At 37.8% G+C, this 23,741-nt stretch overlaps 1 protein-coding gene across 6 annotated transcripts in view; it reads right to left on the reverse strand.

Moving 5' to 3' along the window:
- Window positions 1-23,741, reverse strand: part of LOC116266800 (DEAD-box ATP-dependent RNA helicase FANCM) — a 60,651-nt gene that overhangs the window by 13,033 nt on the left and 23,877 nt on the right. For all 6 annotated transcript variants that reach the window (XM_050081154.1, XM_050081153.1, XM_050081152.1 and 3 more), the window contains 6 exons: window positions 14,545-14,605; window positions 13,910-13,980; window positions 1,701-1,750; window positions 1,456-1,621; window positions 498-625; window positions 47-382 (listed from right to left, as the gene is read on the reverse strand). In XM_050081154.1, the coding sequence (XP_049937111.1) occupies window positions 47-382; window positions 498-625; window positions 1,456-1,621; window positions 1,701-1,750; window positions 13,910-13,980; window positions 14,545-14,605 (812 nt within the window). The remainder of the gene's footprint in view (window positions 1-46; window positions 383-497; window positions 626-1,455; window positions 1,622-1,700; window positions 1,751-13,909; window positions 13,981-14,544; window positions 14,606-23,741) is intronic.

Genomic DNA, 23,741 nt, shown 5'->3' on the forward strand with positions numbered 1-23,741 from the left:
TCTGTTGTCTGCCAGGATGACTTTAGCTAAAAACATGAATTCATACCTTGCCATCAGAAATTGGTCTATTTGAATCAAACGAACCCACTTCTTGAAGTAGTTGCATACTATCAATCAGCATTCGCGTTGTTCTATATGAATGTCGAACATGATGAACTGTGGAAGGAAACACTTGAAAGTGGGGAAATGCGATAAGGGATGGGTTCCACCTATCCTCTTTTCCAGAATCGAAGTACTTTGTTAACAAATCAGTTTCGGCAGTTGACATGTTCAAGCATGGAACCTTTTTCACTGAATCTTCTTTCACTTTCCTTCCACGAGGAACAAATTTTTCAATTGACAACTCAACAAACTGAACCTCAGGCTTGTAAATATGGGGAACCTGTGGAAGAAAGGTCGGAGCACAAAAAATTAGGAAATCTGAACTACCAGTTTAAGGGAGAAAAAGTAAAGGATATATTGATTATGCATATATGTATCCAAATGCTGCTTCAGACCATCCTAGGACTTGAATGGAAAATGAAGCTGTTGGTTCCTCCATTATGCATGTGTTTCCCCACTGCCTTTGCCTTTGCCTGCTTGTTCAGATAACCCTTCAATTCATTTCCTTGACATGCTAGAATAAGTGTCCCAAGTCAAGGAAGCATTTAACTAGGATTTGCCAGATTCCAACACAAAAGAAAAAAGAAACTCAACCTTTGTGGTGGCCAGTATATGACATATCAATTCGCACTGTTCCTGAAGAACCCTCGACACTTATCAAATAAAGTCAATCATCTACAGAAATAAGTTTGACATACACATCATAACAACTATTGCATTTCTTCAAATATTGCAAAGAAATAATACAAATAATGTTACTGAACATAATAATGTATGCACCAAATATCACCTGAAGACTATTTGTCACGATATTTTTGTGTGTTTATACTAAAATAATGGCTATATTGAAGGTCCAAATTAAATATGAAAGGGCCAATGACATTAACGTATAAGAATCTTCTGAATTTTTGAATTAACCCCTTCAGAAGTTGACCCTGATGAAACGTTTGATGCTCCTTTTATGAAGGACAAAGAACATCAACCACTCTTCAATGATAAACAAAACTTTGAGAGGTGTATATTCATAGTCCTTTACAACACAAATAGAAAGTATTGGGTAGATACTCTCGTCATCCTTATTGGACTAAAATTTCATATCCCATTTCTCGACAGTATGTACTATTTCTTACTTTTCCTTTCTTTTGATTGAATTGCATAACAAATTTCTAAAAGTTTAACCACCCCCCCACCCCCCAACCAAAAAAAGAAAAAAAAAAGAAGACTTTTAAAACATAAAAGAATTTCATCATTTTTTGACTGGAAAATCCCAAAGTGGGATCTGTGATCATGCTCTATACCAAAGGAGAAACATCATGAAACTCAAAATAGAAATATTTTACAGAAGCAGGATATCAACTCGACCATGGTGCTTCCTTCCTGTCCTTCCCATACGCTGAATCATTCTAAGAGGTGAAATATTGGCATCAAAGCAAATCACGAGATCAACTTCCATAATGTCCAGACCCTCCTCACCAATTGATGTTGCAACAATAACATTATATCCACCAGTACGGAACTTCTGCAAATGAGAAGTGGCTAGATGAATCAGTACCTGGTGAATAGAACTCTAAAGGGTAAGCCTCCCAAAAGCAGCAAACCTGCAAAACAGCTTGTTGAACTTTCTGGCTTTGTCCTTTCAAAGACTTCCCTGCAACACTCAGAATTAGTACTGCTCATTAACCTGCAAGTCATCTATTTTCAAAGTTTACCTTAATCAAAGCGAACTTAGACCTTTCAAACTTGAAGCCAAAGAGTGTCACTCCTAAAACATACTTTCATAAACATTCATACTATATATTCAACTGCATTATTTCTTATTCCAAGCTGATTCTGTCAGATTATCCACTCATCAATAACACACTAAGACCACTCAAGTAACCATCAAGCTACTGTCATCAAGAGTACACTAAGATCACATAAGTACCCATCAAGCTACTTTTCAAAATTTCAAATATTTTCTTTTCAAACTAGTTATTTTTCTCCCACCACTATAAAAATATTAAAAAAAAAACTAGTCTCTTATATACAGCAGTGGCTTGACATGAAAATCAACTATCAGTGGCCTTACATGAAAATCAACCCTTTCATGTCATTCAGCTAAGCCTCCATCTAGTTCGTCCTTCATGTTACAGGACATAATTTTAGGGTAACCAAGTTACTTCATCATTTTCCTCTCCAAGGGCTCTGAGATTTTCAGTATCAAGCTGAACGAATAGCCACGATTTTGATTTCATAGAAAACAGATGACAAGGAAAAGAGAGAGGGCTCAATGGCTGGGGCGGCAAACTGAACTGCATGCCTCCTAGCCTAATACTTCATTAATAATCAATCAATTCAATAATGACTAAATATAACTGTCAAGAGAAATAATCATGCTAGATGGGTGGTTATTAGAATTTTAGAAAGTTAAGGTACCTTTTAATATTTCTCTATTTTCGACTTGGATGTAATCTTTTTACTGTCCTCCTAATCTCTATTTGAGAGAGATTAGGGTTAATGTTAAGATTTTTTTTTAGTTCCCCAAAGATATTGCAACATGGTATCAAAGCCGCCATTTCCTAGGGAGGTCTGACACCTAGACAGTTTAGAGCTTCTTTCTCTTCCCTCTCCCTTGTTATTTTCTTCTCTTTCTTTTTCTTTTTCAGCTGTAAATCACTTTCCTTACCTCTGAAGGCAGTCTTCATTGGATCGTGTGATCAGAGATCTGATTGCTAATGGTTAAATAAACCTTGCGATCAGATCTCGTCCGTGTTGATGTTGTCGATGCTGAAGACCAGTTTCAGATGCATTGGTCGTGCTAAAAGTTGAAGGCAGTCTATTGCTGTGGAGGCTGTTGAGGGTGGTCAAGGTTGAAGCTAGTCCACTGTATGTTATGAAACCTCACAACACATAAGTTGATGAGTAATCAGTCTCCTCCGTCATTGAGAAGGCAACTGCTGAAGTTGATGTGGAGACAAAATTGATTTTTTTTCTGCCGAAGGACAAGACTTCAAACCTGACATGTCAAGATCATCAGATCTGTAAGCCCAAAACTATTTACACTTGGTGAACGCAGCCAGTCCTCTTTACGTGGCTTTTGTTTATCTCTTCTGATCGTGAAGTTTCTGATCCAAGTTGTCAAATACTTCTCTCAGTCTTGTAGTCTTGGATGAGTTTTTTATTTGTACTCTAATTGCTGTTGCTCAAATTTGGGACTCTACCTATTCTTTTCATGGGTTCTTAGCTCATCTTTGACAAGCTATCTCTGTCACATCTACTGGAATCATTTTTTCTGCTCTGCAGTATTTATGTTCTTCTTGATTCATGTCTGCAGTTCATGGAGATTTGAGACTATTATATTTCTGTCTGCAATAAAGTTTGCTCTTGTTGCTTGATCGTTGAGTAGAGACTATGAGAGACTCCAAGCACGAGCAGAATTTGATGTCACTGCAGATTATAAAGCATTTACGAATCCGTTCTCGTATAGCTCCCCTGTTAAGTTGGATGACCACAATTATGAAAGTTGGTCTAAAACCTTCATGATGTTGGTCTCTGGGTATCGATGATAGAATATCTTACTTGAATTTGAACCAGACAGGAAGAGATAAGCAAGTATGCTACTTGAGTAGAAGATAATGACATAGTTATGTCATGGATTATGAACTTTCTGCAGCCACACATAACAGATGGTCTTGCGTACTATTCCACAGCTAAAGAGATGTGGGATAACCTGAGAGACACATATTCACAGGATAAAAATGTTAATCATGTTCTTCAAGTTGAGCCATTGATCTTTAAGCTACAAGAAGTGGATCAAATTCTTTCCCATGAGCAAAGGCAGCATTGAGAAATTGAACCATGTTCATCCACCTTGTTCCAACTGTAAGTGGAATCAAGAGGAAGCCATGGTTGCTTGATATCTATTGGGGCTAACCCCAGACTTCTCAGTTGCTAAAGCACAAATCCTCATGAGGACAAATATTCCCAATCTTGCCGATCCATGTAATAGATTAAGAAAATTGATCATTACTTTATTGCAATATTGTATGTATCGTACAATACGGGGCTGTATCATATGATACATACTGCCGTGTTTCCAAAATGTGATACGATACACCACTTGTATCGTAAACATGTGGTATATCATACATGTATCACACATATCGTGCGATACAGGACCCCTATCATATCATATGGAGCAATACACCCCGTATGGTATGATATGGGGCTATTTCATAAAAAGGGGGGCTGAATCCATGTGTTTATGAAATTTCTTTTAAAGTCCATCCCCTCATCATTTCTAAACCCATCCTAGGAGTTGGAGAGAAAAATTGTGCCCATTTGGAGGGGAATCATCGATTTTCACTTTGAAATTGTCGATTAAACTGTAGATGTGCATTAGTGACCCATTCTCGTTGATGGGTTTTCTGATTTCTTCTCCGTAAGCTATGAAATCTCTCGTGTTATAGATTCATAGATTTGTACCATAGATTCATAGATTTTGACAGTTTTTCATTGAGTTTTCCATAGGCTTTCATTTTTTGTTGACGATATGGCATCGTCTGGTCCCACATGGCAGTGGTGCAAAAGGGTGAAGGAGAACGACTGATTAAGAATCTAATGTGACTATTGTGACGATATATTTTCATGAGGGATTCTTAGAATGAAGCACCATTTTGCAAGGACACATGCAGTGGAAAACCAGAGAAACCTTCGCCACCATTTGTGAGTCAGTAATGACTAAATATAATTATTACATCAAAAGAAAGTATAAAAACAAATGGAAGAGGCAGACCAGGCCTATGGTGAGCCTTGGGAAGTTGAAGAAGAAGATGATGAAAACGCTGAAGATAATGAATATGAAGTCAGTAGATCTAGTCCACCTCGGAGGAAAAGAAGAGGTGCACCAGATATTAGGCATGGTCTTGGACCTCATAGTTGTGGTGGACCTGGTGGTAGAGTTGTGGCAGGTCTAGTGTTGGATCCATCAAGAACTTTTTCGCTTTTTATACTGCCTCAACTTCTCAGCCGCACATTCATGCTGCTATGACATCCACATAATACGAATATCTTAGAACAAACAAAAATGACAATAGAGAAATGGTTTTACGATACCTACATTCCCTTCACGCAACTAATTCCTTTCAGTTCTAGGCATTGTCACAAAAAATGCTGTTTTTTAAAAAAAAACGTGTATTATACGTCAAAAACCTCTCTGGTGAATAAAACAGGAATAAGACGCGTTCTTTTCAAAAAAAACGACAAAAATTAAAAGACGCGTATAAAAAGCGTTTTGTATGCATTTTTCACGATTTTCTTGAAGGTGCGAGGAAAAATGGCACAGCGTGTAATATTGTTTAAAAAGTTGGTTTTTTTTAAACATGTTCGCCCCTTTTAGTGGCAAAAAAGTATTTTCAGATAGGAAAAGAGGGCTTAAGTTAAAAACTTAAAATCGATGGCATTCGAGTCTTCGATAGTTCGACTTCCTTCGTCTCCTTCTCGTTCTCATTCGGCTGAAGACGAGGGCATTTGAGATTCGACTTCCTTCGCCTCCTTCTCGTTCTCATTTGGCTGAAGAGGAGGGCATTCGACTTCTTTCGTCTCCTTCTCGTTCTCATTCGGCTGAAGAGGAGGGCAATCGACTTCCTTCGTCTCCTTCTCATTCTCATTCGGCTGAAGAGGGGACACCGGAGGGACGAGCGATGAGAGGTTCTCATTCCGTGTTAGTCAGTGGACTTTTTTTTTTATTCCATGTTCGTTTTTTAATTCGTGTATATGGACTAGTTTCCCTTGCATTTTCCTTGTTGCCAGTAATTTTATCAGGATCCTTGTTACTTTAACACTAATATGCCTAGTGTTTATAAAACTGGAAAAAATCCGTCGATCTCTAGAAGTGCTTCTGTTCCCTTGAAGAACTAGTTGATAGTTGATACTTGATACTGTGCTGCTGCGGGGTCGATTCAGTGTTTTGTTTTCGTTTCGCTGTTTTAATCGTCACTTGATCGATGTTTTTAACGAAGGCTTCTAGTATAGGAATAGGCTTGTTCTTTTTCTTTTTGGAATTTCCTTTTTTATAAAATGTTGTTTCCAGTAGTGTGATCGTGATTTGCCAACTGATTTGTTGAAATGGCTACTAAAGCTTTATATGTTTCATCTGCACGGGAAAATGAGAGCTTATCTAGTCATTTTTTCATTTTTTTTTCAATTTCTCATTTAATTTCTTTTTATATAATTATCAGGATTTATTATTTATTTTTTAAAAATTTTCTGTCTTTTTCCTGTTTTATTCCCGAGATATACAACTTTGTCGTATTATACCAGGCCATGGCAAACTAGATTGCTTCTATAAGCCCTGGATTTAAAACATTGTGATATCATCAGTTGAGGAGCAAATTTCTTGATGCTATGGTCAAAGAAGTAAACAATGCAACGAATTGAAAAGGAGCTGAAGGAAACAGGCTACGGCATTATGGCAAATGGATGGACTGCTACACGATTAAGAACACTTGTGAATTTTCCTATTGATTGCCCTAAAGGTACAACGTCCTTGTGTTGAAGCGTTATGTTTGTCTTGAATCAAGTCCGACCCACAATCCATGTTGAGTCCTTTATGTTACCTGTGTAACCCTATTCTCGAGTGTTTAATAAAAAATTAAGAGAGAGAGAGACTAGTTGTGTGTGAGCGTCAAAATGCTCTTAGCATCGTGGTTTTTCTTCCTCGAGTTGAGGTTTTCCATGTTATTCTATATGTGTTTTTATTGTTTCATCATGGTATCAAAGCTTGGTGTCTCAGTTTCTGTCGAGGTTCATGTCGTCGCCATCGCCCATCCCAGTCCCCGTCACCATCGCAGCCGTCCGTTGTTGTCGCTGTAACGCTCATTTTTATTTTTTTTATTTCAGGTCAGGCTGGAGCGGGTCCAGAACCGGACCTGAAACTCACATGCGGGAGAGACCGAAGTGAGGGCTCTTCTCCCTGTCTTTCCCTCCGTCTCCCTCTTCGTCGCTCTCTTGTTTTGCCGGTGGGAGGTCGACACAGTGTGAACCAGCGACGGAAGAGAGTGAAGGGCAGCGACGAAGGTGAAGTGAGCCCTCTCAACTTCTCTCTGTCTCCTCCTTCCTCAACTTTCTTCCTTCTTCTTCTCCTCCCTCTCTTGCTGAAAGTCTACCTCTCCCTTTGTCCCGATTGCTTTCTGTCTTCCCCCTCTCTCTCTTCTATCCGTTTCTTTCTACCCACGCTCTCTCTGCCCGCACTCTCTCTCTCTCTGCACTCTCCCTTTTCTCACGCACCTGCCCTCTCTCCCTCGCCACTCTCCATCCGTCTCCCCTCTCAGTCTGCACTCCCTCTCTCCCGCAATTTCTCAGTCCCTTGTGTGTTGCTTCTCCCACTCACATCTCTCGTGTTCTCTCTCTCGTTTTCAACCTCCTCTCCCTCTCCTCATTGCTGTCCTTATGTCGTGAGTATGTCTCCCTCAACTGGATCACCACCTATCTCACAGCCGACAGCCTCCTTCTCACAGCAGACCTCTCTTTTCATCTCCCTTTCGCTGATTCTCATCATATTTACTGCTGTTTGGTTGGATTTCAACTAGGGAAGTCCATCTTCCACCTCCTACCAGCAATTGGGCCATGTTGTTGGCAACAGCAGCGAGCAATCTTTGGCATTGGCGCTTAGTCGAACACTTGAGGCGGCTGCCGGGAACATTACAGCAGTTTGGACTCTAAGAGCGGGGTGAGCGAGACCTAATCGAGCCTAATTTGCCCAATATTTTTTGTTGGCGCATGTATAATTAATGATTGAGCATGCTAGACTTAAGATTTGATGATTTAAAATGCATATTAGCGACGTTGCTATTTTGGGGAAGGTGGAGGACTATTTTGGAGGGATGATGATCTACGTATATAATTATTTTTCTAGCATGATGAGTTAATTTTTGAAGTGATTAGAGAGCATAATAGAGATTTTGACAATGTGAAGAGGGTTAAGAACAGTTTTAGCGAACACGTGAAGTATGCTTTTGTTGATGTGCATGCACGACGTTTGTTGGGAAAGAGTATGTATGTTAGGAAGACGCCTCAACTGAGGAAGCAAGGGAGAAACGTATTAGTAATTGGCTCAAATCGAAAGCGTTGAGCTTAAATCGTTTGGTCACAAGAAGAGACCTATCGGAGGGCGTTGTGGGTCGATACTATGCCTCAATAATTCTATTTTATACTTGTGTAGATTGTAAAGCAAAGCAAGTAGAGAACTTATCACTTGACATTGAAATTGCTAGGTCAGACACAAGTCTTGTATTAAATCAAAGAAAGTACACTCTAGATTTATTAAAGAAGACTGGAAAACTTGGTGTAGACCTGCTTCTACTTCTATAGATGTTGGAAACAAATTTAGCCTCAGAGATGGAGAGCACTTCTGTGAAGAAGCCAAGGAAAGATATCAACATCGTGTTGGGAAATTGATTTATCTTACTCTTACTAAACATGATATTACATTTGTTGTAAATGTGATGAGCCAGTTTATGCATGCACCCACATCAGTTCACTTAAAGGCAGTTGACAGGATTTTATGTTACTTGAAGAGGAGTCTTGGAAAGCGTCTTTTGTATGTTAAGCAAAACTCTCTTGAGATTGAAGGTTATTCAGATGATGACTGGGCAGGATGTATGGATACCAGGAGGTCTACCTCGGGTTATTGTATTTACTTGGGAAGAAATCTCGTGGTGTGGAGAAGTAAGAGACAGAATGTTAGCTCCTGCTCTAGTGCGGAGACTGAATATAGGGTTGTGGCCATGGGAGTCTCTGAACTGTTGTGGCTGAAAGTGCTATTGGCTAACATCGGAATCAAAACTGAGGGTCCAATGAAGATGTATTGTGATAACAAGTCTGCAATCAACTTAGCCAGCAATCCGGTGTTACATGATAGAACAAAACATGTAGAGACTGATCATCATTTCATTCGAGAGAGAATTGATGCTAAAGAGCTTATCCTACCCTACATGAAGTCCGAAGATCCGACAGCTGATGCACTGACCAAGGCCTTGTCATCTACTTCATTTGAGAGAAATGTATCCAAGTTGGGCATGCTTGACCTATATGCCCAGCATGAGGGGGAGTTTTGAAGCGTTATGTTTGTCTTGGTTAGGGTATGGACCCTATCCAACCTGCAATCCATATTGAGTCCTTCTTTATGTTCCCTGTGTAACCCTATTCATCGTGGTTTCTCTTGCTTGAGTCGAGGTTTTCCACGTTATTGTGTATGTGTTTTTAATGTTTCATCACCTTGAAATCTCTTGATTTGCTTGATGTTCCTACAACTGTTGGGATGCTCAATATTTTTGATATCATACAAGAGGCTGGACCTACAAGCATTGTGCAGTTCATTATGAATAATGCTGCAAATTATAAAGTTGCAAGAGGATATGTTGTTTCAAAAGTACAAAACATATTTATTGGAGTTCATGTGCCACTCTTGTATTAATTTAATGCTTCAAGATCTTGGCAAAACGTATGATATGAGAACAGTTGTTGGCCAATGCCAAGAGCTTACAAAATTTATTTATAAACATGCATATGCATTGACCTTGAGGAGAAAATTTATAAATAGAATTGAATTAATACGACCTACACAAACTAGATTTGCCACATATGTGTTCACTATAAAGAATATAGTGAAACAAAGAACTCCATTCAAGCATATGCTCTCTAGTAATGAATGGGCTGCATATCCACATGATCATAAAAGAAAATCTTTTGTAGTTGTGGACATTATATTTAATAATGAATTCGAAGAATCATGTGGGAAGTTATTGAAGATTTCTGTTCCATTAGAAAAGTCCTTAGGTTAGTTAACAATGAAGATAGGCCTTCCAAAGGGTACTTATACGAAGCTATGGATAGAGCAAAAGAGGCAATTCGAGATAACTTGAAAGGAAAATAAAAAGTTATACATGCCCATATGGAAAATTATAAATAAAATATGGACTGGGCAGTTATATCAACCTCTTCATGAAGCAACTTATTATCTAAATCCAGCCATTAAATTTTTTACTACATTTCAAAAGGACATGGAGATCATGCATAGCTTCCTAAATTGTGTTGAAGTGTTAGTGATACATTTTAGAGCACAAGATGCAGTGCATAATAAGTTGGACGTTTGTGATAATTGCATAGGAGACATGGGAATAAGCACAAGCATTAGAGCCAGGGCAACCATGTGTCCAGGTAATTAAACAAAAACTTCCAATTTAATGTGCATTTGTTATCTATTTGTTATTTTTTATTGTTTTACATGGAATTTCTTTTATTTTTTGTTTAGATTTGTGATGGAATGGGTTTGAAAATGATTTCCCAAACCTTAGAGCTAACATATCCATAGCAAGAAAAGGAACAAGCTCGATCATAAAAGATTGAATCACCTTGTTTTTTATCGATATAATATGAGGTTGAAACAAAAGTAATACAGCTTACTATAGAGTTGTTTCATAGGTAACTAAATATTGTGGCATACATTTGTTTTAATAATATATATAATTATATATTAACAAATTTTCTCTTACAAAAAACATCAGCAAGAAAGCACACATCTCTGAATGGTCCTATCAACTTGGGCAACTTTGATGTGTTGGAACCAGGGGTTGAAGAAGAACCAACTACAATATTTGATGATGATCATCTTCAGCATTGAAGATGCAAGAACAGAAATTGTTGATGAAGGAGAGCTTGTTAGATATGTGGGTGAGGATGTTCAACTTCATGAAGATGAAAGATGAAAATGAAGATGAAGATGAGAATGAAAATGATGAAGATTATGAATGAGTCAAGAGTACTTTCATTTATTATATGCATTAACATTGAAAATTTTCATCATTCCATGATCATCTTGTGGCGTAATGTGTAACAATTAAAACTTATTTTTTGATGTGTTATCTGATACACTTATGGACCTTAGGACTTATAAATCTATGGTTATAATATATATCATGCTATGTTGTCAAGGTGCCCAGGCACTGCCTAGGCGGGCCTAGGCAAAAAAGGCGACCAAGTTTTTTTTTAATTTTTTTAGTTATGTTAATATGTCAAGTTATTTTAATTAACTATTACTAATATTTGAAATATGGAGAGTAGTAATATAACAAGCATAATTAATTTAAACAATCAAAATTTAAAATTGTTTACTTCATTAATATGCAAAATCGATAGAAAAAGTTTTAACATTACTCATTAAATGTAATCTAATATAAGAAACAAAAAAAAAAAAACCTAGATCTAATCTCTAGAAGAAGGAATGTAAATCTGCAAGAAGGGTTTAATCCATTTGTATTTAAAGAAAGACATAACCATACCAATGTATACATATAACAGGTATGAGGTATCCTAATACTCTATAATAGACAAAATGACCAATAGTATATACATATAATATACATAACGGTATACATATATTAACATAATCAACATAACAATACACCATCAATACGACATAAAGTACATAATAATATATAATCAATTAAGAAACTTTAATTGAAAGGGAATGTGACTTTTCACTTTCCCATGGACTAGGCGTGTTGGAGCCTAGGCGCCCACATATCTTGTGGCCTAAGTGGTGGACTTCAGCGACAGGTGTGGACTCATGCTTAGTCCACGCCTAGGTGAGGCCTTAAGAACATAGATATCATGTTATGCAATGTTTCCTGTTGTGCTAGAGGTATAATGATATTGTAATTGTCTTATGAATTATGATTATGAATGTTCATGAATGATGAATTGTAACTTCATAGATATAATACGTCTATAATTATGTATAACAATGTAACCATAACCAAGCCAGACATATCCCATCTTGTAGGAAAATTAAGCAGTTTATGGACAAACCTAAGAAGATACATTGGGATGCTGCGATGATGGTTCTAAAATATCTTAAGTCCTCATATGACAAAGGACTACTATTTAAACAGGGAGCATCATCAGATTAGAAGCTTATACAAATACAAATTATGCAAGGTCTGTTGAGGATAAGAAATCCACAACGCGGTTTTATGTTTTTGTTGGAAGAAATTTGGTTTCTTGGAGGATTAAAAAGCAAACTATGGTTAATAGATCTAGTGCTAAATCAGATAGCACGATGGCCCAAACTGTTGCAGAAATGACGTGGGTATCGTCCATGCTTACAGGTTTGGGTGTTCCATTCAGCCTTCCTATGAAGATGAGATGTGATAATAAGCCTCCTACCTATATTCTCCAGCAATCATGTATTCCTAGAGAGAACCAAACACATAAAAAATGATTGTCACCATATTCAAAACGTGGTATAAGAAAGAGTTATATCTACAATCCATGTATCCTCATAAGATCAAGTTGTTGATATATTTACAAAACATCTTATCATCATTGATTTTACTAAATGTTGCAACAAGCTGAGTGTGATTGATATCTATGCTCCAACTTGAGGGGGAGTGTCAAGAGTTGATTATAAATCGAGGTGGTTTTCAGAATTTTACAGGTTTATATTATATCTCAACCAAGTCAGATGGATACAAGAAAAAAGTCTCATACCCGCATTAATACGCTACACGGCGATGCAGATACAGGGACACACCCTCGATATGCCTCGTTCTTTTAAACCCCTAGGAGGACAGTTTTCTAGTGGGGAGAAACAAAGAAAGGGGGAAGTGAGAGGGAGGTAGAGAGAGCATACCTGGGGCCATGAGAGAGAGAGAGAGCCAGGGAACTGCAATGTCCCTTTCTTTCTACTTCTATGTTAACTTTTTGAAATTTTTTTTCATTATGGAAACAAACTTAAGTATTTAAAATTTACAAATTAATGCAACAAAATTGTAAATTTCTCAAAGCATATTTAATGAGAATTAGGTGACATCACATCTGAATTAGACATAAATTCTTGCAACATCTTTTTCTGCTCTTTTCCTCTTCCTCACCACGTTGTGACATTGTAGCAGTGGCAAATCCTTTATATAGCTTTTTATAAAGGTTTGAAAAATTAATGATCTAGAATCTTTTATAAATATTCTGGCCTCGAAAAAAATGACTCAAGTGTCTAATTCTTAGCAAATGACCTTAACTAGCACATATTCAGTATTATATTCTCGAAAAAACTTCAGAAAGTTATGTTTGCATGTTTCAATAGGCAAAATTTAGTATGCCTGCATATGGCCTGAGGAACACTAACTGAACCCCCAAAGACATTCCTTTTATTTTACCTGCACCAGAGGCATGAGTCTTGTTGACATATGTTGTAAATGGGTCTCCTGTCCGGGTCTGGGTCTGGACCCGATCCAGTGTGTTATCCTGTTATGGTTCTACTTAACATGTGTAATCCCTAATTTCAGTGTGTGAATAAAAAGTTAGTAGAGAGAGTGAGAGTCTGGCAGCTAGTGGGCGTCAGCTCTCCTCCATCGTGGTTTTTTCCCCCAAGTTGGGGGTTTTCCACATTACATCACTGTGCTATTCGTGTTTTCTGTTTCAACAAGTCTCCGGTCTAATAGTCTCTTACTCATTGTTATTAATCAATTAAAACAATGTAGTATTTGTCCTACTTTAGAATTTACATTTGATACCACTAGATGGTAGCACTCTTCAAATATAACTATTGGTTCCTGTACAACATATGATGACTCGTTACAGCCTTCCTCTTTGATAAAAGATTAGTATGATAGGGTGTAAACCTAAGACAAATAAATATGGGGCTTAAGCTGCATTGCCAACACCATCTATTCTTCCAAGATGTTGAACGACATAGGAAACAAACCTTGCAGGTAAAGCTAGACCTACTCATCATCAGAATGAAATAAGTAATAAAGGACAGGATAACAACCTGAACTTTGGCCGATAAACTCAGTTGCTTTAACAAAACCTCCAAGACTGGACAATGATTCCATTATATCCCTGCATATTTCATAAATTCTAACCTAAATGAGAAATGAGGTTAGACCAAACTGCATAAGAAGAATTTAAGTAGCATTTTTCATGTTCAGGCTAGTGAAATTTCAGTGTCTAACGTACGTGAAGCAAAAATGGGGAAACAAATATTGAGAAAAATTACCTTAGAAAAAAAGGGTTCGAGGAAAAGGTGTGAAACAAGAAGCAAACTTTACAAAAGGGAAACAGGTTTTCCTTTTCATGACGGCACCTACAGATTTCTCATAAATTTAACATAAATGAACTTAGTGTGGAATGTCTGACACATATTGCAGAATGTTACATAACTTTGTTTTGGTAAGCTTGTTAACGTCCAATATAAAACATAGGAGACCACAGGACCATGTAAAATAATATGAACAGGTAGACATACATTCACAAATAAAGGATTATCTGTTCAGATCCTATAGCTGATTTTAAGTTTTCCAACTTCAGTTATCAACATCAAATTACAAAATTCCATAGTGGCTAAAAACCAAAGACAGCTAACTCAGCGAATAAATTCATACCACCTAAAAAAAATATTCCAACCTGACGCTGCCTCTATAGTTTGAAAAAATGATCACTCTTGATTGCTGAGGATCCTTGGTTTCTGCATTCAAATAAGATGAAGATAGATAATTACGAGCATCAAGCTAAATATCATATTCACATCTAAAACTGGAAGTACATACTTGTAATATACGATAACATGAGAAATAATGAAAAAGGAAAGTGACATAATTTAGTTAAGCAGACTTTATCAAGTACCAAGAGATAAAAGACCAAAAACATCAGCCTTTTTTTTCTACCTTTTATAGCCAATTGCTGATGACCAATCTTTGGGATTTAAGAGCTACAGATTTCATGTTCATCATTTATGAGGCATCTCAGATTTTTGTCTCCAATTTGATGATAGTTTAACATCAATTATCTATAGGCAAGTATCTTACTTTCACTAGGCTTGACATAAAACCCTTGAATCTATATCACATGGACTCACCAAGGGTGTGCCTCCAACACAGCACCGGGTGTGGCCAATGCGAATCCGGTGCGGTCAAACCATATTGAGGTCATTTTTGTCCTCTTATCAATTTTGTTTAAGAAATGATGCTTCAGTTTTTTGGTTTTCCATTTTGCGGCATCTGTTATACACATTTTAGTATTTGCATATTTTTGCAGTTTAATACTAGATATCATATGCTGCTGATAACTTTATAATTTATATATTGCATATGCCACATGGTCACGTATGTTGTTGCTGTTTATAAGTTTTTTTTAATCTGGGAACATTTTTCTTATAGTATTAATTGCATAAGTTTCATTAATCAGTTCTGTTATATATATATATATATATATATATATATATATATATTCACACACAGACACATACATGTTGCTTATAAGTTCTATATAGGTAATACCAGTTTTGTTAGTCAGTCTTATATATGTTATATGTAATATATGTTGTATATTTGTACAGTTGCGAATTTATAATACTAGATATGTAACAGCAACTTGTTTAGTGCCTACTTATGATACATAGTTACGAGTAAGATTGTAAAATCTGAAATCAGATTTCAGAGTACATATATTACATGGAAGAAATAGAATGCTACAGACTTTGGAATCTAGGATGTGGCTTTGTATTATATACATATACAAATAAATATGTATATATATATATATATATATATATATATATACATGCACCCTCGCTGCATCCGCACCCATGTTTTTTCTGAAATCTGTTTGCACCCTGAACTTGCATCTGCACCACACTTGCACCCACACCCCGCACCCACGTGACAGCCTTGAATAAGTCAATCAAGTAATTAGTAATTGTATAGATAATTCAAATCAGGATGGATGACAAGAAAAACACACAAAGCACTGAAAAAAAGAAGCTTGTATTCACTTCGTTCAATTGCAACAGAAAAAAAAAATACAAAGCAAAGAGAACTAAATAAATGTTGACATCCTCAGCCCTGAAAAGTAAGAATGTGGACTCAAGTAGCTTTAGATAAATAACTATATAATAGTAGGACAAGACTAGAAAGACTGTTAAAGTGAGGTGATAAAGATAAATGACATACAGAACAGTGTACAATACAATACATTTCTCAACTCCTCCTCAAACTTGACATGTGCAAGAGAAATCATGTCAATTTTAGAGAGAGTTCTAAACCTTGATGAAGGCAAGCTGTTGGCAAACCTACCACTTTGTGACTTTCACTAATCATACGTGTTTAAGTGCATTAAGAGTAAGACCCTTTTCATATGTCTTTCTTGTGAAGCAACAAACCATTTTGATGTGCTCCATACTGTCGCAAAGTTTTGGGTACGTTTCTGCTCAAAAGGGCTCTAGACAAGCATGATATACGCAGGAGAGCTGATTCCATGATGTTAAGTGAAACCACCCAGCCCATTCCCCTTTTTCAGCAGAACAGACAAACCAATAGAAAAGTTGTAACTTGCATCATAGTTTTGGGTTCCCTTCTATTTATCCTTTGTCTTGGCACCCCTATCAAGCCACCATAAAGCAGATTAACAAATTTCCTAAAGCAATTGATGACCTGGTGGTCCCCACTTCAGTTCTTGTTCAATTAGCATCTCTGATTGGAGAGAAGGTACAACCGTATTAGTGCCCTCTTTCTAGTCCTCCACTATTTTACCTTGGACCTATTGACCGACCAACTACCCAGCTAACCCTTTTTTTCTATTGTTTGGTGGTGGTTGCTTTCTTTTCTTACACTTAGTAAGACAAAAAACTGTTTTCTCTTAGCATGCAACATTAGCAAGCAAGGCAAGTTTCTAGCGCGCAACTAACATGCGATGGCTATGCTTCTTTCTCTATCGGATACTACCCCTCACTGAACCACTACTTTCCAGTTTCCACATTCACTTCCACCTACCTCTTTTTCCCTACAACTTGTCAGAATGACTAGGCAGAGCTACTGGAATGAAAAGTCTGTCAGCCACTCTTGTATTTCTTTCTCAATTCACCTCCCATTTTATTTATCAAAAATCCCAAGCTTTGATTTCAAAGGTGGAGATTGATGTGTTGACACACCCTTGGCCACCCTAGAAGCCTGATGGTCTAGCGGGAGTGCGGTGATCCGGTTCAATGTCCCTTGGGATGCTCTCCCATTGCGATAGAATGGAGGGGATAACTATGCTTGATACGAAATGAAACGTACAATCCCTCTGACTGCAACAAAGCACAATACCCTCAGCCATCAAGGCCTCCAGGCCCTCCCTGTTCCCTAGCTACTTCAAGACAACCGAAGCTGATGTAAGGGAGATGGAACAATGTCCAAGCCAACCCAGTAACATGTTTGCACACTCACTACATTGATGTCCATAGCACCACTTTCAGCTTCCTTTCTCTTGGCCAGTTTCGATCGCTACCCTCAAATGAGTCCGCCTTTGGCATCTTAAATAGTCTATCTATGGTGTGAAGCGGCTTTAAAATTTGTGAAGTGAATGTCACGAGCATAGCCCACCAAGAACTTGGTTTGAATTGAGAAGGACAACTGCTGCTGCATCAAAGTCTGAGATGGCTTCGCTTTCAAGAACAAGAAGCTTGAACAGCTCGACTTATCACAGTGTCATGCCCAGCTCATGCTGGCAAAGCCAGCTTTCATAGTACCTATGTTTTGGACCCTCTAGTCTTTCTTACCGATTCTTAGAGATATAATTTGACTCATACTGTCACCAAAACAAGATAATCCTCCTGCAAACAGGAAACTCCAAGTTCAAATAGAAGCCAATATATCCCTGTAACTTCAGCAATGGTCCCATACTCTGCCTCAACAATTCAGAGTGCTACTATTTGTTGTGTACACTTTTCTATGAGATCATGGTATCAACAAGGAAAATGCAAATTTCAGGTGAGCAGGAGGAGATCCCATTGCTTAAGTCCTTCCTCTATCCCCCAAAGGACTACGGCTGCTTTTCAAATCTGACTTTTCTAAGGATCTTAATTTTACATTACCTTCATCGCAAATTTTGGCCTTGTCCACAACATTCGTTGTATATTTGCTTTTTTTTTTTCTAAATATAGCAACCATCTTGAGGTAAGCAATTTCAAGACCAATAAAGTACTTGACAAAATCAAGATCTTTCATTTCAAAAATTTGTGTGAACCTTCTTTTTCTATTATCAATTTTCTTCAAGTCATCTCTAGTGATAATCATATCGTTCACATATAGAAGAAACATATACCTCCCTTGTTTTGTTGATGATGCAAGGAAGGCAGGATCATGATACGCTACTAAACTCTAGTTCTCTCAAAGCAGCACGAAATTTTTAGACCAGGCTGGATATAAGGCTCTCGTTACTTTACACACCATACCCTTGGAATCATTGGTTCCTTGTGGAAGCTCCATATACAAATACTTATCAAAATATTCATCCAAGGATGCATTCATCACATAGCTTTAAATGGAAAGCTTTTCTCGGATAATTTTCAGCAAAGTTAAAAATCTCAAGAAGATACTGACAATTTAAATAAATTAAAAATTAAAAAACCTAAAAATTAGGTAAAAATAAAATAAATAAGAAACTAATAAGAAGACATCCCAAAAAAAAGAACTAGATAAGCAAAAATCTGAGACTAGAAAATGGAAACCTCTTGAGATACATAAATTCATATCTTTCTTCATGCAAATACAGTGGAAACCTCTTGAATAGATTGGTAATCTAAATCCTAATTGAAGCTGTCGTAGAACAGCATGTTCAAATTCAGAAAACAGAAATCACCTTTTCATGAAAACCTTGGAGAATAATGCACAGAAAAGGACACACATATGTGTAACAGCAACTGCAATCAGCAAACAGCAACAGAGAAAAGATTATGACATACAGTGAAAGGAGCCTCACTGTAGCCACTGTTAAGTTTGTACATATGGATCGGGCCTCCCAGACCCGACCCATTTGATCCACACACCCAACACATCATGGGCGGTGGCATACTTGTAAATCTTATTGTTATTTTGTGTATTTTATGATGTGCCCTAAATCGTGATTAGTATATAATGATAACAAGAGGCAGCCGTCATTTGTTGCTGCTCTCCTTCATCTCTCTCTTGCTTGGACGTGCAGCCCACTTCTCTTTTCCTCCTCTTGCATCTAACTTCATTCGGTGGTTTGGTATTAGATATCAAAATCTTACATGGTATCAGAGCAGGTTTTGCCACTGAGAATGTTCAGTAAGAATCTCTAATTTCTGCCCTAATCTTTGTTTCTTTTCTATCCTTATCCTCAAAACTCTATTTTCTGCCCTAATCCCCAAATTTCTGCCCTAACCCTAATCCTCAAATTTTCTGCCCTAATCCTACCGTCTGCCCTAACCCTACCATCTACCCTAATCTGTCCTACCGTCAGCCACCTAACCCTAATCTCAAAATTTCTATTTTCCCCCTATTTTCTGATTATTACATTTATGGATTCCCACCGCAATTTCAGCATCTTGTCGTCCAATTTCCTCTCCCAAATCATCTCACAAAAGCTAAATCATACCAATTATTTGACATGGAAACGTTAAATAATCCCATTCATCAAGAGTCACCGTCTCTATGGACATCTCAATGGCACCACACCTGCGCCACCTGAATGGATTATGAGAGAGGTGAAGAATGTTGCAGGGCAAGTTCAAGAGACCATTGCAGAAATCAATCTTGAATATGAGATGTGGATGGCTCATGATCAATCTCTCATTGCTTATATCACCTCCACACTATCAGAGGAAGTTTTGGCGGGTGTTGATGATGATCTTTCAGCACTTGAGTTGTGGAATGTACTTGCTACCACGTATTATCCAGTATCAGAAGCGAGATTTCTACAACTCAAGAGGCAATTTCAGGATATCAAGCGACGCACACGTTCAGTCTTGGAATATATACATGAGATCAAAAATGTCAGTGATCAGCTTGCCATCATAGGGCATCCAGTCAGTGACAAGGACAAGGTACAGCATGCTTTGAGTGGATTGGGGACAGAATTTGATGTTTTCTACACTGCTTTAGAGGTATTGCCTATTCTTCCCTCTTTTGAAGACTTGAAAGCAAAATTAATTCAGCATGAAGCGAGTCGTGTACAGCGACATGAATTAGTTCATTCTGGCGGTCACAATGTATTGGTCAGTGGGACCCATGCTTTACAAGAAAGTCATCCAAGAGTTTGGAACTTACAGGCAGGGATAGAAAGAGGTATCTTTCCTACACCCTATGTCACACGGATACGGCAGACTGGGTCGAGTACCGGTGTCGACACGCGGACACGGGGATCCCGACACGGCGATACGGCTGGATACGTTTTGGATCGGGTCTGGGTCATACCCGATCCAAACCACTTGCATAACCGATTTTTTAACCCGCGTTTTGTTTTACACATTGACATTTACCCTCGACGCTCGACCTTCGTTTACCCTCGACGGCTTCCGCGGCAGGCTGGCAGCACAGTAAGGCAATGGCAGGCGACGGCGACCTCCGGCGATCGACGGCGACTTCCGGTGGCGTCCGGCGGCAGCCAGCGACATACAGGTAAGTGTTTTGTCTATTATTTTCGATAATAGAAGTTAGGGTTTCAACTTTTATTTGGGGATTTTTTAGATTGGGTATTAAAATCTGATTTGGGGATGTTTTGGTTTGAAGATTGGACGGTTTAGAATCCTATTCTTCAATGCTATGTGCGATGTTTTCTTTTTTTTGTTTGATTTTGGGATTTGGGGATTTTGCCGTTTTGGGTGTATAACCGATTTGGGGATTTTGCCTTCGCTGTTGTTCATGATGCTAGACAATGATGAATACGTGATATCTAGATGGCATTAACATATAATTTACCATTCTTGAATGTTCCTGTTCACTATTCACTTCAGCCTTCGCTATTGTTCATGTTTCTTGCTTATGTCTTAGCAGTTATCACTTTTGAGATTGGTGATGAACAATGTTTTGTTTGAGACTTTTTTCATTATCATTTTTAATTTTTTTGAATATAATATTCGCCGTATCCGCGTATCCTAAAATTTTGAAAATGCCGTGTCCCCGTACCCGTATCCATAGGATACCCGTATCCATAGGATACCCGTACCCGTATCCGTGTGACATAGCCTACACCTAACACAAATGCACAGACAAATGTACCACGAAAGATACCTACTTGTTTTTATTGCAATAAGAGAAGTCATGTAAAGTCAAAATATTGGCATAACCCACAGAACAAGGGAAAACAGGTCAGGCGTGACAATAAGGCAGCAGGGTCATCTGTTTCGAACACGATTGCGGCATTGAACATTTCCCCTGATGTGCAGTAGATTCTAATGACAGCGTTGTCTAAAGTCAATCTCAAGCAAAATGAGGAATGACAATGGTATGTGAATTCTGGTGTTGCAGCTCATGTAACTGATGACGCAGGTAAGCTTTCTAGTGCTCTCCCTTATTTAGCTAAAGGCTCAGTCATCACAGGAGATGGTTCCCATTAGAAAATATCACATATTGAAAATGCACACTTATCCATGGCTCATTCCTCAATACCCTTAAAGAATGTTCTTGTTGTTCCAAATGTCAAGAAAAGTATCATTTCTATGTCAAAGCTTATTGATGATACTCATTCCTCTGTTGAGTTTACTCCTTCTTCTGTTTATGTTAAGGATGCTCGAACCAAGAAGACATTCGCTGAGGGTGTTCGCAAAGAAGACATGTACTTCATTGAAGAAGCTCCAAAAGTGTCTAAGTCTTGTGTTTCAGATTCATCCTTTCCCAGTCATAGTGAAGTCAATATTACAGAGTATGATATGTCATCTCTTTGGCACGATCGTTTAGCACATTGTAGTCGGTCTTTCATTCAAAGTCTTGTTGCAGACGGACTATTACAAAAGTCCAGTCTAAGTCCTGTCAGTGAGTCTAGCATGTGCTCAAGTTGTCATATTTGTAAGAGTCATGCTCTTCCTTTTCATTCAATAAATAAGCGAGCTTCGAAGTTATTTGACATCATTTTTATTCTGATGTTTGGGGGCGGGCTCCTATTTCTTCCTCTTTCGGGAGTAAATATTATGTTGTTTTCATTGATTCTTATTTTCGTTACACTTGGATCCACTTCATGAAAAGCAAATCAGAAGTTTTTCGCTTGTTCATTCAATTCCACACCTTGGTCCAAAACAAATACTCTAGTAATATCGTGCATTTCCAATGTGAAGGTGGTGGTGAGTTCATTTCAAATGAATTTACTGAGTACTTACTAAATCATGGGATCACTAGACAGATTTCTTGTCCACACACACCACAACAGAATGATATTGCTGAAAGAAAACATAGGCACATAGTTGAAAGTGCTCTCAGTATGATGCATAACACTGATGAGCCCATGACTTTATGGACTGAAGTCTTCCATACTGTTGTTCATGTTATTAATCGAGTGCCACTATCTATGCTTGAAGGAAAATCTTCATTCTTTATTTTACATCAAGAACAACCAAATTATGATGAGCTACGTGTTTTTGGATGCATCTGTTATGTTCATGTTGATGTTTCTTTGAGAAATAAGTTTCAAGATCGAGCTGTCATGTGTAGATTTGTAGGTTATGCAGAAAATTATAAAGGCTATCGCTACTACAATCCAAAAACTGGACGTGTGCATATTTCACAACATGTTGTTTTTTATGAGCTCAGGTTGAAGGATTCAAATGAGCCACATGCAACACTTAATGTTAGAAATGATGTATATGACTCATGGCTGAATGCTGAAATATTAGACCAAAGAGCTGATATACACCACGCACAAAGTGACAGAACTATTGATAAGCTCGAGACAGCCACAAACACTCAGATGAACAACATACATTCATCTACTCAAACCAACAACATGAGCATGACTTTACCTAATCGGTTTTCAGGAATGGTGTATAATCGACGATCAGTTCCAGCTGATCCAGAAACTGCCACTACTTGTCCACGTAGATCAGAACGTGTGCGGCACCCTATTGATAGATGGGTAAGTTATGGTAATTTCTCTTTGGATTTTCAACTCTTTATGACAGAATTGAACAAAAAGGTGGAGCCAAAATGCTATGAACAAGCGTGCAAAAGAAAACATTAGATCGAGGCCATGAATGAAGAAATGGCTGCCTTAAATGAATGTCAAACATGGGAGATTGTTCGTCGTCTAGATGGTAAGAATGTAGTGGGCTCAAAATGGGTTTACAAACTCAAGTATAAACCTGATGGAAGCATTGATAGATATAAGGCTTGACTCGTGGCTAGAGGCTTCAGTCAGCAGTACGGGAAAGATTATGATGAGACTTTCAGTCCAGTCATCAAGATGGGAACGATCCGGGTTATCATCTCTCTTGTCGTCTCATATGGTTGGAATTTATATCAGTTGGATGTTAAAAATGTTTTTCTTCATGGCTTTCTAAAGGAAGAAGTTTATATGGAACAACCTTCAGGATATGTTTCCAATGATTCAACCAAATGGGTGTGCAAATTACGAAAATCACTGTATGGGCTTAAGCAAGCATGTCGTTCATGGTTCGATATATTTTCCCTCCATATACAACAGGCTGGTTTCCTCAGAAGTTCACTTGATCATTCCTTATTCATCTATCATTCAGGTGAAGTTACCACTTGGCTACTTATATGTGTAGATGACATAGTTCTTACTGGAAATTCTTCATGTCATATATCCCATGTTAAGGAAGTATTGCAACAAGAATTCAAGATGAAGGATCTTGGCAAACTACAGTATTTCTT

The sequence above is a fragment of the Nymphaea colorata genome, chromosome 13, assembly GCF_008831285.2.
Source record: "Nymphaea colorata isolate Beijing-Zhang1983 chromosome 13, ASM883128v2, whole genome shotgun sequence".
NCBI classification, from domain to species: domain Eukaryota; kingdom Viridiplantae; phylum Streptophyta; class Magnoliopsida; order Nymphaeales; family Nymphaeaceae; genus Nymphaea; species Nymphaea colorata.